This window comes from Macrobrachium nipponense, chromosome 9, assembly GCF_015104395.2.
Source record: "Macrobrachium nipponense isolate FS-2020 chromosome 9, ASM1510439v2, whole genome shotgun sequence".
NCBI lineage: Eukaryota > Metazoa > Arthropoda > Malacostraca > Decapoda > Palaemonidae > Macrobrachium > Macrobrachium nipponense.
In genome coordinates, this window is record NC_061110.1 from 21,493,933 (window position 1) to 21,511,432 (window position 17,500).

General features: G+C 33.3%; 1 protein-coding gene across 2 annotated transcripts in view; it reads left to right on the forward strand.

Moving 5' to 3' along the window:
* The window catches only part of LOC135218674 (uncharacterized), a 384,870-nt gene that overhangs the window by 210,619 nt on the left and 156,751 nt on the right, over positions 1 to 17,500 (forward strand). For both annotated transcript variants that reach the window (XM_064255125.1, XM_064255126.1), the window contains 2 exons: positions 3,799 to 4,129; positions 7,418 to 7,478. In XM_064255125.1, coding sequence (XP_064111195.1) covers positions 3,799 to 4,129; positions 7,418 to 7,478 — 392 coding nt within the window. The remainder of the gene's footprint in view (positions 1 to 3,798; positions 4,130 to 7,417; positions 7,479 to 17,500) is intronic.

A 17,500-nucleotide genomic window follows, 5' to 3' on the forward strand; every position in this document is an offset into this window, starting at 1 on the left:
GAAAGGGGTCGGGAAACAATTATCTGATTACGTCTATTCTTTATTCCCTTCGCATTCAGATCAAATCACCTGACACCCGTTCATCATTGACAATTCGGACTGTTTTGGAAAGTTTACCAACTGTGAGTCTTATACTGAAAAGCTGTCTCACCTTAGGTTTAGAAAGTAATATTGAAGGGGATTTAACGTTTGATGACAGTTGATGATAATTTACTCATTATTTGACATCATCACTTTCTCGTGGTTTTAAATGGAAGTATAAAATTGGCCTCTTCAGCCAAATTCAGGCTGAAGAGGCTATCTTGATCCATCGGCGAAAGCTTCCTGAATATAGCAATATACATACGTAGATACTACTACAGACTTTATTTTTGCTTACTCGGGGAGTAAGCCTGCAAACTACTTTGTTATTATTGTTGTTCATGTTCTTGTTAGGGTGGTAGGAAAGGTTGATGGAAAAACTTAAAAAGGTCTGAAAAATGTTTTTCGCGTTGAGTTAAAGATACAGGAATGTTGAGATAGGTTATTTATGATTTAATTGAATGAAAATGTAAAAAGTATATAATGTTCATGTTAAACAGTACAGAACAATTCTTTCTAATGAAACATCGCGTATTTATTTTAATTTTCGTTGGCGAAACAAAGCTCTATTTGACCGTAGATTTTAGCACGCTCCTGAGTAGACTGGAGGTCGGGTCACTCCTTGTTCCATTTAACCACAATTAATATTGAAGAAGGGTGAATGGATTTTGTGCCCTTTTTAATCAAATAATATAATAAGGAGGTCCATTCGAGCCATGCGTCGTACATTTATTCACGTCCAGTTCTATGGGTATTCAATCAAAATACGTAATTAGAATTAGTAATAAAAACAATCGTAGGAATATTATTCTGCAATTGCAAGGAGAAGTAGAGAAGGGAGGAAAATCGAGACAAACATCACTCTAACAAAATCATACTGCTATCAAAGGAGAGAGAACATTCCTGAGATGAGAAAAAAAGTGCCACCAGAAAATAAATTCCTAGATTTTTTTCCCCTCTGGCTATAAAAAAAAAAATCCTCATAACCCCCACCTCTTATTCTAACGCCTCCCCAACCCCCGCCCCCACCCGAAGCTTCCCTCCCACGCCCTCTCCTTCCAGACACAAAGCAAGAAGGATTTCTATCAAATGATTAGAGAAGAATCATCCGTGAGAAGGGAAACACGAAGCAGTGCAAGATCAAAGGAGAGAATGTTATCGAAAATGACGACAAGAGAACATCATTTTTGCTCCGTAGGTCACGTTCAGTCAAGCGCTGTACTTGTCACATGCACTGTTTGACATAATACGCGCACGTAGGAGAAAGAACAAAATGGATAAAGAGAGAGTGAGAGAGGAATAGATACTGACAAAGAAGAAGTGTGTGTATGCGTGTGTGTGTGTGTTTGTCTGAGAGAGATACAAAGAGACAGAGAAAGAGTGTGTGTGTATGTGTGTGTGTGTAGTAGAAGTAGTAGTAGTAGAGAGATATTTACAGACACAGAGAGATAGACAATCAGACAGGCAGACGGACAGAGACATTCACATGCAGTACTTTCAACTAGTATTATTTCATATGACACGCCCATGCAAAAGAAAGAGCTAAAGTGAAAGAGATAGACAGCGAAAGAAAAGAGAGAGAGAGAGAGAGAAGGGCTTCTCACCCATCAAGTTTATTTTGTTTGTTTGTTTACATCTCAAATGGTAAACATACAGGAAGTCCTCCCGCACATATCCCAGAGGTCGTTAAATTGTTGATCTGTTAAGCTCTCTTCGGATGTCAACAAGAAAAGGGAAGAACGTAAAATACACATAAGAAAATATTCTTTTATAACTTTGTGGATCTGTGTGGAGACAGAGCCAGTTTCCGATTGAGTCCCAAGGTTTCATAGGAAACGTTTCCATGTTTGTGAACGAGTTTTTACACTATATATATATATATATATATATATATATATATATATATATATATATATATATATATATATATATATATTATATATATATATATATACATATACATATGTGTGTGTATATAATTATATAAATGTGTGTGTATTTGTGTAGAGAGAGAGAGAGAGAGAGAGAAAATCCAGTGGTCACTTTTTACCAGATACATATGTAATTGTAATAACCATATTACCCTAATAACTTCTAGAAGTCTTCAAACTTTCTGAGGTGAAGAGGGCATTGTGTTTATAACAACTACAGATATATCTATCTATCTATCTATTTATCTACCTATCTATCTATCTATCTATCTATCTATCTATATATATATATATATATATTATATATATATATATTATATATTATATATATATATATACATATATATATATATATATATATATATATATATATATATATATATATATATATATAATAGTGATCGTCACAGCTTCTTTCATACAGGTATCAATATGTAAACGACGAACTAGTATTCAGCTTGACGTTACCAACAAACTAATATGAGTAGCGACGTAAAAACCTCAAGGTTAAATAGAATTGCTGAAGAGACATTCGTGGGAAGTTGATAGAGAAATCTCCTGGAACGATGTGAAACTAATAGGAATTATCCCAAGATAACTTTGTTTTATATATTCTTGAAACGAGTGAGACAGAAAGTTGCACTATATCCATTTTGAAAAATAACTAATAAAATTCATCTAGACGACGAAAAAATGTATTCCTGATAAACGGAAAGGTAGATTTACACTTGGGAAAGACGCAGGTGTTTTAGAAAAAAAAACTGTGTATTTAAGAACAGAATGGTCATTTTCATAGACAATAATAAACAGTTAAACATTGAGCAGCATCAACAGCTACTGATTGCATCGAAAACAACAACTCTCTCTCTCTCTCTCTCTCTCTCTCTCTCTCTCTCTCTCTCTCTCTGTATAGAGCAAACTGGAGATCATATTTACTTATTTCAGTTTGGCAAATACCTTAGTGCATTAAAGCCTGATTAAAAGACATTTTCTCCTTTTATGATCTGGAAAATTATTTAAATAAATACGAATGCAAATATTACTGCTTTTGGTTGGCACAAAAATATAGTTATTGGTCTGGATTTGATGGGATATTCATAAATCTAATATGCAGTTGATACCTCTCTTTACCTGCTAGTTATTTGCTGCTTTGCTGTTTCTTGTAAACAACAAGGAAGGACGACAGTACGTTTCTGAGCTGTTTTCATTTTTACATTTGTCAACTAATACCTTCTCAACAGATCTTGAGGCTTATTATGATTATTCCCAGATGTCTTGTGGTTTAACTGCTGTACCCTCGCAATGCACTGGAAAAGGCTAACCAATCGATTGGTTTGACTTATTCTTTAATTAAAATAATCTATTTTCGTTTATAAGGAAACAACAAAGCTACAAATGACTGGTAGGTAGAGAACTATATTAAATGCAATGTCCCACTAGAGACAAATCCTCACTCGTATATTCAGACCAGCCTAAAGCAGTTATATTAGTATTTATATATTATTTCAACATTATTCCCAATATGAATATTGAGCCAGAAAAGCGAGTAATAAGGAAAATAGGAGAGATAATATATAAGATTAATTCGCTGAATTCTGCCATTTTATTCGAAAGAATTTGTTTAAAAGAGGGTCTTCTTCCAAAATATACATTTATACTTATATTAGTCTTTTTCCAGATCAAGCGAAATAACGTTTAAAATGTCTTTTAATCAGTCTTTAATGGTCTGTTCGTTATTTCCCCCTTAGTAACTCTAACAACGCCATTCTCCCTCATTCTCCTGAAGGTACCAACGTCGTCTGCCTGAGCCTGAGGGAATCCAGGATAGTAGAAGTAGGAGGGGGAGGAGGAGGAGGAGTCGTGGGCAACAGCGGCCGTGTCATTTCCTCGCACATCCCGACAGGCCTCGGCAGAAGCTCGAGCTTCACCGCCAACAAGATGACGAACGTCAAGGGAATGGCCACTGACCTGGGAGACAAGCACTTGCAGCTCTACGGGGTCGAGGTGCCCGTCTACAAGTTCCGGGGCGAGGATGCCCAGCTCGAGTGCAAGTACGACAGGGGCAACGACCCCCTGTACTCCGTCAAGTGGTACAAGGACGATGACGAATTCTACAGGTGGGTGTTCAGTGGCTAGTTAAGGTCAATTATGATCAATTTACAACATCTATGAAAATGTCTGTTTACTAATTATCCTCATTAGAGTCTTCAGTATTGTAACTGCTTGAGTGCTCGATTGGTAAGCGCAATGTACATGCGATTCTTTGCAATTTTCAGAATTGATTTACCTTTAGTTATTTTCATATTTATCTTTTGATTTCATTTACAAATTTGCGCCCATACACTTTAGTATGTATAATTCAATTTCATTTACAATTTTTGCGCCCATACATTTTCGTATATATCATTTGATATCAGTTACATTTTTGCGCATACATTTTCATATGTATTATTTGATTTCATTTAGAACTTGGCGCCCATACATTTTCGTATGTATTGTTTGATTTCAGTTACATTTTTGCGCATACATTTTCATATGTATCATTTGATTTCATTTAGAATTTGGTGCCCATACATTTTTGTATGTATCATTTGATATCAGTTACATTTTTGCGCATACATTTTCATATGTATTATTTGATTTCATTTAGAATTTGGCGCCCATACATTTTCAATTGCATCATCTGATTTCATTTACAATTTTATTCCCATTCATTATCATATGTATCGTTTGATTTCATTTACAATTTGGCGCCCTTACATTTTCATATGTGTCATTTGATTTCATTTACAATTTTCCGTCCATACTTGAAACGCATATTTGAAACGAGTTACGTGGCATACTGCAGAGAAGCTCTGGCATACCTGCTGATACGTCAGGTATCAGGAACTGGCTGGAAATCATGTATCCTTGTGAATTCCTTTTGAATCTGTCGATAATTTTGTGCCTGTAGAAGTTATTAAGTGTCATTTCCCTTTCTGATTCATTTTTATGTTTTGTTTTTGCAATAATCTCTTCCAGGAAACACGATGGAACAACAAGAATATACCACATGGCAAAATGAAGGAAATTGACAAATTGTGTCTAATAGACACAATATACCTAATGTACTAAATTAGGTAAGTTTTGTCCTTGGGTCCAATTGGTCAGTTCGATAAAATCGGTATATTGGGTTCATTCTGTCCATTGTAACAATTTGTCCATTGGGTTCAATTTGTTCATTAGGGACACTAAGTCTGTTAGGTACATAGGGTACATTTTTCTATTGGGTACTTTTGTCCATTAAATATTTTTGTCTGTTGGGTACATTTGTCCATTGGGTTCATTTTCTTTTACACTGGTAGATTTTATCATTTAACTTCGGGGCAGGGACCATTGTCCAAAATGTATGTGAAGACTGGACCACTTATGTCTTTCCTAGTTCCCAAAATTTTACCGATTTATAAAAGAATCAACAAATTGCGAGGTCCTTTTTTTGAAAAAATATTAACTCTCTCATACTGCAAATTTTGTTTCGGTTTTGGAGGCACAAAACTATAAGCTTTCTCTCACGGCAATTCATAGTAGTGACAAATTCGTTTCCGGTACGGAATAGCATACTTATGTAGGTAGCCATTTAAATTGGTCAATTTTCCAAAGCGTGTCACGAGAAATTAATGATGGACAGATTTGAATCATATCTGTTCTCATATTCATCATAATTCCTTTTAAATGTCTAGCAATAATTTGTCTATTTGAAATTCATAACTGCATACTATCAGTTCCTACTGTCAAATGAGAATCATTTGAACGTGGCCCAAGTATTTGTATAATTTTGTCATCATTTTTCTTTTTTTTTCTGAAAAATAAATCAGTTACAGAACTTGAGAATGGCATAGTCCTGTATGTCCTAGATCTATTTTGTAATATACTATTAAAGCTGTCGTCAGTGTACAGTTCAGGACCTAATCGTATCTAGGCTTAAGAGATATCAATGAATTTCGAAACATCACAGAAGTTATCAGAAAATTCCTGTAATGTCTCTTGAACCGAATTTGATTCTGCAACGGGATTCAAGTCTGAAGCCTATATATTCCATTCTGTAGGCAACGAAAGCAGTATGCCTTTCCGTCGCTTTTATTTACCGTTTACTAACACCAAGTCGTGAACTGAATAGAGAAAGACGAAAATATCGGTGCTTTTGTATAAAAGAAAACAAAGGAAAAAGCTTCACAAGTCTGCCAAGCAGAGAGAGAGAGAGAGAGAGAGAGAGAGAGAGAGAGAGAGAGAGAGAATGAAGGCCATTTTGGTTCCTAATGATAAATGGGGGGTCTTTGTTCATAATGCTATAATGAAGCCTAATGATATGCATGGACAAGCGATGCATCGAAATTACCTTTAATATGAATTTAATTACCTGGTTACAACCAGATTATATTCATCATATTCGCTCGCCTCTCTGATGTCATTCATTTCCGTTATTTACTTCCAATGACTAAATCAGCATATCCATAAAGCGGCCTTCACGCTCGTGTGTGTCCCGGGCGCCAGCTTTCATCGTGAAATCCTAGTACACCCTATAAAAGATACATTTATATGTATATAAATATATATGTATATGTATATTTTATATATGTGTGCCTTTATATCTACATAGCCACAAGGAAATTAATTCAACAGAGTGCAAGATCTTTTGCCTTCCTTGTAAGGATTTCCAAGCAAGCTGTATACAGTAAAAAAAATTTTCTAGAACAATGACTCGCTTTTACAAACAAGTCTTTTTACTCTTTTATCCATGACACGAATTTGAAGATGTAATTGATTAGAGGAAAAGGCAACTCCAAATGATTACATACTTTTCAGCTCGTTTGCTTGAGGTATGATTACAGAGGGCACGGAAATACTATAGTAGATTCACTTCAACCGCGCATTTGATGTCTCGGCCAGTCCCTTACGACGCTCCTGATTGGCTATTGATAAGCCAATCACGGGGCTGGAAACTCTCAGTCCCTCTCGAAAGTTCACATGGGTAGGATGTACGTTCCACCTCTCCTAAAGGATAAGTCTGTCAAAAGTATCCCTCAGGAGAGGTGGAATATATATCCCGCCTATGTGAACTCTCGAGAAAGACTGAGAGTTTCCAGCCCTGTGATTAGCTTATCAACAGCCAATCAGGAACGTCGTAAGGGCCTGGCCTAGACATCAAATGCACGGTTGATGTGAATCTAATATACCAGCAATGTAAGTTTCAATAATTTCTCTGATTCCATTTGGAATCAGAGTTATCAAGATAAAATTAGCAATTCATTCCGACATATAGCATCCTCGTAACTAAGGGATAAGAACCTTATTCGTAAATTATTCTTAAATATAATCGTTCTTTTGTTAAGCATACTTTATTTAATACCGTTTTTCAACTCTTCCAGATATCTGTTCAGACAAAAGTCACCGAAGCAGACCTTTATTGTGCCTGGCGTTGTCGTTGATGTAAGTACCCCATCACTCGTATCGTTTTTCTTTTGTCTTTTCTAGTAAACTGTAGTTGTTTGGTTACCATTGCTCTGAGAACTAAAAAATGGCTATGGTTATTCTCAAAGCACACTGTTTTCAATGAGAATTTGAATGAAAACAGATATGTTAGCCGTGAGTATTTACTTTGTCCTATATCAGGTTATTTGTGAAAGGGATTTACTTTAGTGTTGCTTTGGTTGGTTTTTAAAGTTTGCGAATAGGAATTTTTTATTGCTGCAAATTTCGAAATTTCGTGATAGCAGTAATGGAGCACACAAGTAGAATAAAGGGGTTGTTGTGGAGTATAAGAAAACCTATATAAAGATTGATTTGTTAGCCATGAGTTTTGACTTTGTATCGTATCAGGTTAATTATAAAAAAATTTTACTTTTCGTTTGCTTTGGATGGTTTTTAAGGGTTTCAAATGGGAATTTATTTATTAGTGCCAATTTTATTGTAAACGTAATGGAGGCAACAACTAGAATATAGTAGTTGTCGGGAGGTATAAGAAAAATTAGAAACTGAAAAATCAACTATGAAAAAAAAAAAACTCCAAAACTTCAGTCACGCGTCATCATGAATTTTAACCTACCGCAACCTTGGCAGCTTAACCTAGTAAAGGTTACATAGTATGCCAGTGAAATTAAATTAATCCTTGCAGTTTGTTAACTCTAGAAGATACTGATTCAGATATTTTAACACTTTACTGTAGAGAGCTTTAGTAGTACAATGTATATGAGGTTTCACGATGATGCTGAACGTTATGATAAAGTTTGTGAAGGTATTATCTGCATGATGCCTTTAGTGTTTCTCTTTGTGAAAAATTAAAACAAAACATTATGGCTTACGTCAGCATTAAATCCAAGTATCTTGATGTTCGTCAACCTCTTATTTTGACCATGGACACATTAGTAGACTTTTGATCATGAAGACATCAATGAACACTTAAGTAGGCTTTTGACCATGAACATAGTAGACTTTTAACCATGAACACATTAGTAGACTTTTCACCATGAACACATTCGTGGACCTTTGACCATGAACACATTAGTAGACTTTTAACCATGAACACATTAGTGGACGTTTGACCATTAATACATTAATAGACTTTTGACCATGAACACATTAGTAGACTTTTAACACATTAGTAGACTTCTGACCATTAATACATCAGTAGACTTTTGACCATTAATACATCAGTAAATTTTTGTCCATAAACACATTAGTAGACTTTTGACCATGAACACATTAGTAGACTTTTGTTCATGAACACATTAGCAGACTTTTGACCATGTACACATTAGTACACTAAGACAAGAAGAAGCCCCTACATTTGACATCTCCGATCAAACAAATACAGGTTAGCTTGGAGAGGATCCAGTCTCTATTGCAAGCAATAGAATAATGAACATAAAGATATTGATAGCAATAATGAACAGGAAGATATTGATTTTAATAATGGACTCCAAAATATTGATGGTAATCATGAACATCAAAAAATTAATAAATAAAACAGTAATAATGCTACAGACAGCGCGCATCAGAACAACAGTCATGATTTGTAACATAAGCCTCAATACGTAAAAGTGAATTCCTGTACTGAGTCGTTTTACTTTCGCTTTTGTTGGTTACCGTCCTGGGATTTTTACCTCCCGAGAAAAAGATGCGTTTTTTCCTCGGCTCCGCAAACTGTCGATTACAGTTATTGGAAGGAAAATTTATATACTGCAAGGAAAAGCCCTGATGGGGATTTACTCGGTTTTTTACGAAACATTGGACTAAAGTAATTTCACGGCTTAGTTCGGCATGAAGAAATAGAGGGAAAATAATTGACTGCCCTCTCTGTTCGTGGCTTTGCTTTGTGCATTTAAACATTTTTAAACTGCTTCGTCTGGATTCGTCCTGCGTGCTCGTTCCGATGCGATCAGCTTTACAATCTTTTCAGTGTTAAATTTCAGTAGTTCTTATATATATATATATATATATATATATATATATATATATATATATATATATATATGTATGTTATGTATATATATCATATCATATATATATAATGGAATATAAACAGAAAAAAAATTTAAAAGCTGATCACATCGAAACACATATATATATATATATATATATATATATATATATCTATATATAATATAAAACTTTGATTACACCCCCAGAAGGACGATGAGGAACTATGTAATGAAACCTGAAAATGATACGTGTTTCAATCAATCAGCTTTTAGAACTCAGTGTAACGCTTTAAAACAAATGGTCTCAGGATATACAGAGAGGAGAGAGACCTTACCTTACAGACCTTACATCTTGTTCGGGTTGCCCAGGTCCCTCAGTGTGAGGCACCTCTAATGTCTACCAGAGAGTTGCTAGTACATCTTCCGGTATGTTTTGCATCTTCCAATCTTGGATGGTCTGGGATGCAGTTTAGATATTTGTCGAGCTTATTCTTAAACACATCTACGCTCACTCCTGATATATTTCCTCATATGAGCTGGCAACGCATTGAATAGACGCTGCATTATCGATGCTGGTGCGTAGGTGGATTAATGTCCTGTGTGCTTTCCTTGTATTTTTTCCTGGTATAGTTTTTGGGCACTATTAATCTACCTCTGCTTGCTCTTTCTGATATTTTTAGTTCCATGATATTTTCTGCTATTCCTTCTATCTGTTTCCATGCCTGAATTATCATGTAGCGTTCTCTTCTCCTTTCTAGACTATATAATTTTAAGAATTGTAGTCTTTCCCAGTAGTCTTAGTTTTTTTTCAACTTCATTACAACAGATAAAACGCATATGTTCCATTAGTAACGTGGATGAACTAATGTGGATAAAAAAAAGTATTTTCGCTTTAGGAAAACCATTAAATTTTTGGCTGAACGCGCCCTTTTGACGCGTCAAGTCAACAAGGAAACGATTATTTGGCTTTATAGAGAATGACGCCAGATGTAGTAAGATTCTCAATGGCTGTCATCTTCCGTATTCATGGCATTTTATACTTTGTTTGGTCGTAAATATTAGCAAAGTATCAAAAGGCTAACATCAGACTTAACTTAGGGGGTTTTGACACAGAAATAATTGGACAGGACAGTCCATAGAAGATCCCTAATGAGTTATATACTGCTCAGGGATAGCGATTGTTAAAGATGTGTATTACAAATATTCGTTTAGTTATCTAATCTCATTGACAGGGAATATAAAACTGTACCTTGTGTCACCATATATTAGAAAGATTTCAAGATTATTAATTAAATTCTACTAGCCATTGCTCATCTTTCCATACAACAGACGAATGAACGAAGAAAAATTAATAACCAGATGAATTTATTTTCTTACGTTTTAGTAAATAAAAGAAATTCTTCAATATGAAGAGAAATTGTGACTTTTTTCCCAGAAATCTAATATGATCTCACTTTGAAATTAGCCACATCACTCATTATTGTCTTAATAAGTCTTTCCTGCCATCGGTATTTTGCCGTCGTAAAACTTAAAACAATGTAGACTAAACAAAATTAATAAGATCCCACGTTCTTGTGTTATTAAACAATAATCGGCAATTAGGTAATCAGCCCAGATGGGGAGCCGTATGAAATTAAAATCTCATTGAATTTCTTCTTGGTCGTAATAAGTACTTTGCTCGATATTATTATTATTATTATTATTATTATTATTATTATTATTATTGATTATTATTATTATTATTATTATTATTATTATTATTATTATTATTATTATTGTTGTTGTTGTTGTTGTTGTTGTTGTTGTTGTTCTGTATGAGCAGTAGCAGGTTATTAACAGCCAGTAAAACCAGAATAGAAACATCATAAAAAAATTACCTCATGACGTCTCTGAAATGTTTAGTCTCGTTTTCTTATTGTTTTTCTTACTAACACAGAAATTGGACAAATAAAACCCCAACACCATAGCTAATGCCAAAACATACGTAGTTCAAATTCGCTGTACAAATATTTCGAATAATCATATCAGGCTATGACTTTGTGTGCCATCAATTATAAATCTCGAACGAATTTAATATGGTCACCGCAGAAGGGTATACAACTCTACGGGAATCCCTACTCAGCTTTCACCATACCAACTATCAACATAGGACTTTGCTAATGAAATCATTAGATTTATATCAAAATAATAACATTTAATCCTAAGAGATCCCCGCCCCTCCCCCCATCGCACACACACAACCTCCAGCCCCGATTAACTGAACTTCCTCATTCATAGAAATTCTGCACCGCACTGTAAAGGAATTTCATAAGCTTATGTTATCATTTCTTGTTATCTTGCAAAATGTTTTTTCATCTAGTAAAGAAATTCCGAGTTATATAGTTGAAAAGTATTCATGACATTAGGAGAAGTTGATCTGTGTCACCTAAGGAAGGGAAAATGAAAAGGTTAAGTCAGGGGTCCCTGTTCAATATCATCGAGGACTGAACAAAAAGAAAGAAAAACATAAAAAAAAGATTAAGGTAAAATTCTGACATCTACATCATTGTGGATTTGTCCCCAAATAATAAAATAATAATAATAATAATAATAATATAATAATAATAATAATAATAATATAATAATAATAATAATAATAGTGGTTAGACAATATTCCTATATATATATATATATATATATATATATATATATATATATATATATATATATATATATATATATAATACCTATATATATATATATATATATATATATATATATATATATATATACCTATATATATATATATATATATATATATATATATATCTATATATATATATATATAGGTGTATTATATATATATATATATATATATATATATATATATATATATATATATATATATATTTGTGGATTTGGTGCCCCATTAACAATGATAATAGAAATACCAGCAACTCGGCAAATGTCAAAGACATTTACAAATAGTCATCCTAAAAGGATTGTTTCGTTGAAAAACTGAAGAACATAAATAATAAAAGAAATTACAATGCAATCTATTTCGACTTTTCTGTGCTACATCTCACCGTATACACTTATGTTTAGCGCAATGCACTTTTGAAAAATGTACTGACAACGCAATTGTTTTGCAAAATATTCAAGACGGCAGTCCCTTATATATATGTGTGTATATAGTAGCGCGAGTATTCAAATGGAGAAACAAATCCACAGTTATGTAAATGCACATATTTTTAAATTTAAAACTTTAAGGATAGCTATCCTTAAAGTTTTAAATTTGAATATATGTGCATTTACATAACTGTGGATTTGTTTCTCCATTATTAGTAGTAGTAGTAGTAGTAGTAGTAGTAATAAAATTTTTATGCATAGAAATACGAGTCATTTATACAATCGTGGATTATTATTACATGATGATGGTGATAATGATGATAATAAAAAGAATAATAGTGCAAGACTAAACAGTGACATTATTACATAATCATCGAATTTCCTTTCGGTAGTAAGAGAATTGAAAAATAGAAAAAAAAAGAGAGTCGTTTGTTTCCCCGACGATTTCATTCTCCCTCTCGTAATTTCATTCCTTGAGTAAAGAGTAGGTTCCGAAAAATCCAATCGTCATCGTCGAAATTTAAATAACACTTGAACCGAAAATTGAAATTTGTCCTTAACTCTTTTAAGACTGTCAAGTCTCCTCGGACTTACTTTTTAAGAAAGTTTTCCTACCGAACTCTGTTATTAACAAAATCCCTATTCTCCGTTATTCGTTTGTTTCTTCGTTGTTTTTATTATCTTTAGGTTTTTATCAGATGGTTATTATCATCAAGGTGTTTTCGAACGGATTACTCATGTAAGATTTCTTTCCGTCGACAAAAATTTAGCAAAAATCATTTAACAGATTCCATCCGCTTCCCATATAGATTTTACATTCTATTTGATCATTCTATTTTTATCCAGTGCCTTCTCCCGTCTACTTACTGTCCCCAAAGTACCATAAGTTCCCTGTATCAATAGCCAAGACCCACATTCAATGACCCACGAGGTCATCAACAGGTCACCATAAAATCGTTCCATCGTGGGATCTATACAAAGTCTTGGGTCAGGGGAGGGTGTGGCTGGGCGGGGTGGGGTAAAGGAAGGGGGGGAGGGGGCGGGTAAGGGGATGGGGGAGGGGTTTAAGATGAGGATTAGCAGCAGCCATCAGCAGTATAGAGGCAGCCTTTCGGAGTCTCGTATAAACCTTATTGTCTTATATCGTAAGAGTTAATTTCCCCAGGCACTCTTGAGGGATCGTTGGAGCGCCTTTATGACACTGGCATCAGATGGGATAGCGATCAGTCGGTCTATTAATTGCTCCCTGTGATACCTTTTTCAGAAAGGGACCAAAACGGACAATTCCTGCTCTTTTTTATCTTTTTTCTGTTTCTTATTCCAGTCAGAAGGAGATGACGCTTTCGGATAAAGTGATGAAAAGTAATATTTTTCATTTTTATTAGTCTTTACCTCAAGATGTTCTTAACCCACGCGAGAGATTTTGACGTAGGAATAAATGTCATTATTTATGACTTTGCCTCCCTCACTTGCAAGAGGGTGAATGCATCGTCGAATATGAGCCATCGATGACAAATCTCACTTAAAAGTCTGGCATAAAGGATATTATTAGAGGCCATGAAAAGGCATTTTATTATCTGAGTAAGTATTTTAACATTATTGTGCGGGATATTGGTTTGACCCGGATAAGATATGTTTTGTATGACAGATAATTCTTTCAGTCTTGAAATGCAACCATTGCAACCACCGATTACCTGTCGCTTCTTCTTGTAAAATCCCTTTGCATCAAGAAACTGACCCAATCATTAAACAATCAAACTACTTCCTCTCTCTCTCTCTCTCTCTCTCTCTCTCTCTCTCTCTCTCTCTCTCTCTCTCTCTCTCTCTCCATTCTTTTTTCCTGTGTCGTCCTCTTTAAGTACATTTTCAAATCCTATACATTTCCAGCCACACATCTTAACAGCAGGTCTGACTTACCTCATGGTATCGTATTACTTTTTTTTACCTAAATTAAATCCCTTAGTTCTGCTAATATTTTACATCTACCTTAAAAGTTGCCTGTTGAATCTTAAATCGCCGAATAAAGCATATCTTTAATCAATTTACTATTTTACCAGATTTCCAGGTTATAAACTTCCATGCTTTTCTTTTCGCGTGATTTTGAAACACTGATGATGATTATAGATATATATATATATATATATATATATATATATATATATATATATATATATATATATATAGATATATATATATATATATATATATATATATATATATATATATATATATATAATATATATGGTGATTCTATTAGGTCCTTTTTAGTAGATTATATATATATATACATAAATATATATCGAACTACAATGTCCTTTAATATCTAATTCGCTTCTACCTCGAATTAATATATTTTCATATATGCTTAACCGAAGGGGAATTTTTTCTCGATAATAGACTTGCCTGGACCAGGGCGCGAACCCATGGATCCTTTCAAATCCAGGAACGTCAGTGAAGCTTTTACCTACTACACCATCGCGGTGGTGTAGTAGGTAAAAGCTTCACTGGCGTTCTTGGATTTGAAAGGATCCATGGGTTCGCGCCCTGGTCCAGGCAAGTCTATTATCGAGAAAAAAAAAAATTCCCCTTCGGTTAAGCATATATGAAAATATATTAATTCCGAGGTAGAGCGAATTAGATATTAAAGGACATTGTAGCTCGATATATGTATATGAATCACGGAAATGTGATATGACTTATACATATATATATAATATAAATACATATATATATATAGTATATATATATATATATCTATATATATATATATAATATATATATATATATATATAGATAGATAGATAATAGATAGATAGATAGATAGATAGATATATATTAATATATATATATATATATATATATATATATATATATATATATATATATATATATATATATATATATATATATATGAAATCCCATGCCAGGACTGTGACCAATCTTACATCGGATTTACAGGAAAATCACTTCCCCAGAGATTAATACAATATAAATGGTTAGTTAGGTATGGACAACAGAACTCAGCTATTTTCAACCATATAAATGAACATAACCATAGATAAACTGGAATTTGTCACGTATAATTTATAGCAGTAACTGCCGGTACAAGAGTGGGAAATGATGGAATCGGCCTTAATAAGGAGAGGCAGGTTATGAACATCTCAAAAGGAGCATGGGTTTCAGATGTGATCGACAAGGTTTTCATTCAACAACGCTTAAGAAGATTAAAGGAAGATTATCAGCGGGGGTGACCTAAATTGGCTTACCTGTGGATGGATGTCTTGGTATAAATACCACCTTTTCTGTAAACTTTTTTCATTCATATACCCGAAGAGAGAGACAGCAGTCTATGAAATATATTGTTATTCTCTCTATATTTTGGTGTTGTTATGGGCTCCTTTTATTAGATGTATATATATATCATATATATATATATATATATATATATACATATATATATATATATATATATATATATATATATATATATATATATATATATTCTTGTGTGCGCGTGTGAATTAGGAAAGAGACATTACGAGGATAGAGAGAACGCGTGATTGATTCCTTGTTAGAAGCTACGAGTAAGCTTACACGGGAATCAATATAATTCCCTCTGAAATGAAAAAAAAAAAAAACTCAGCAATATGTGAAAATTAAAATTAAAATATTAATCAGCACGGCTGACATTCAACGGAATGAATCACTGAGTGTAACTTTTAGATTTCTCTCAAATTTGATGGGATAATCCATTTTGCAGAAATCCTCATTCACAGGGTTTTTGCACAGACCAGTATATGAGAATATACACGGTTCCCTGCTTTGTATATGGTTGTCTTTTTATTTAATTTAATATTAGTAAGAAAGTCTAAGCACGTCAATACATACATGCCACGTATTCGTGTTATATATATTATATATATATATATATATATTATATCTATATATATATCTATATATATATATATATATATATATATATATATTATTATACATACGGTATATATATATATATATATATATATATTATATATATATATATATATATACTATATATACATATACGTATACCTATATATATATATATATATATATATATACCTATATATATATATATATATATATATATATATCTTTGATATTTTCTTTGTTTAAAACAGAATTCCATTTAATATGCAGGAGTCCAATATGTATAAAGAGAGAGACAGTTGGTTCTCTGAAATATAGCATCAATTTTTAACAATATGGTGATTCTGTGGGGTCCCTTTTTATTAGATTATATATATATAATATATATATATGTGTGTGTATGTATGTATATGATATAGTATATATATATATATATATATATATATATATATATATATATATCATATATGTATATATATATATATATAGTGTGGGTTTATGTGTATGTGCGCGCGTGCGTGTGTCTGTGTGCGTGTTTTTTGGGCGCGTACATGCACGGTATGGTGTTTGCATCGTGCTGTAATAACTATGCCTATTCCTAATTTTATTATAATAAATGAAAGGGAAAGTGTACCTTATTGTACCACGTACCATTGGTGAGGAAATGGGAACGGTAAAAACATCATAACTGATTAATTGATTGATTAAATTATGGAGTTGAAGTTTAGCCAGTCATCGTTGATTATCTGCTCCTCTGCAAATGTGGCTTCTGCAATTGTAAAGCTATTTCGACCTATATTTACAAAGTCCTTTCAATGTTCATCTTCACGAAGCTCTATGGTATCAATCCTAGATCCTCTTATCAGTTTATTGGCTGGATTCTTCTAATTCCAGTTTTAGTGGACAACGAGAAGTTGGTGTCTCACATCAGTGTTGGAATCTGCGCCTTGGCGGTTCCTATTATTCCTCAGCCTTCTCTCTTTCATGATGAATAAATATATGCTGTATTTTATT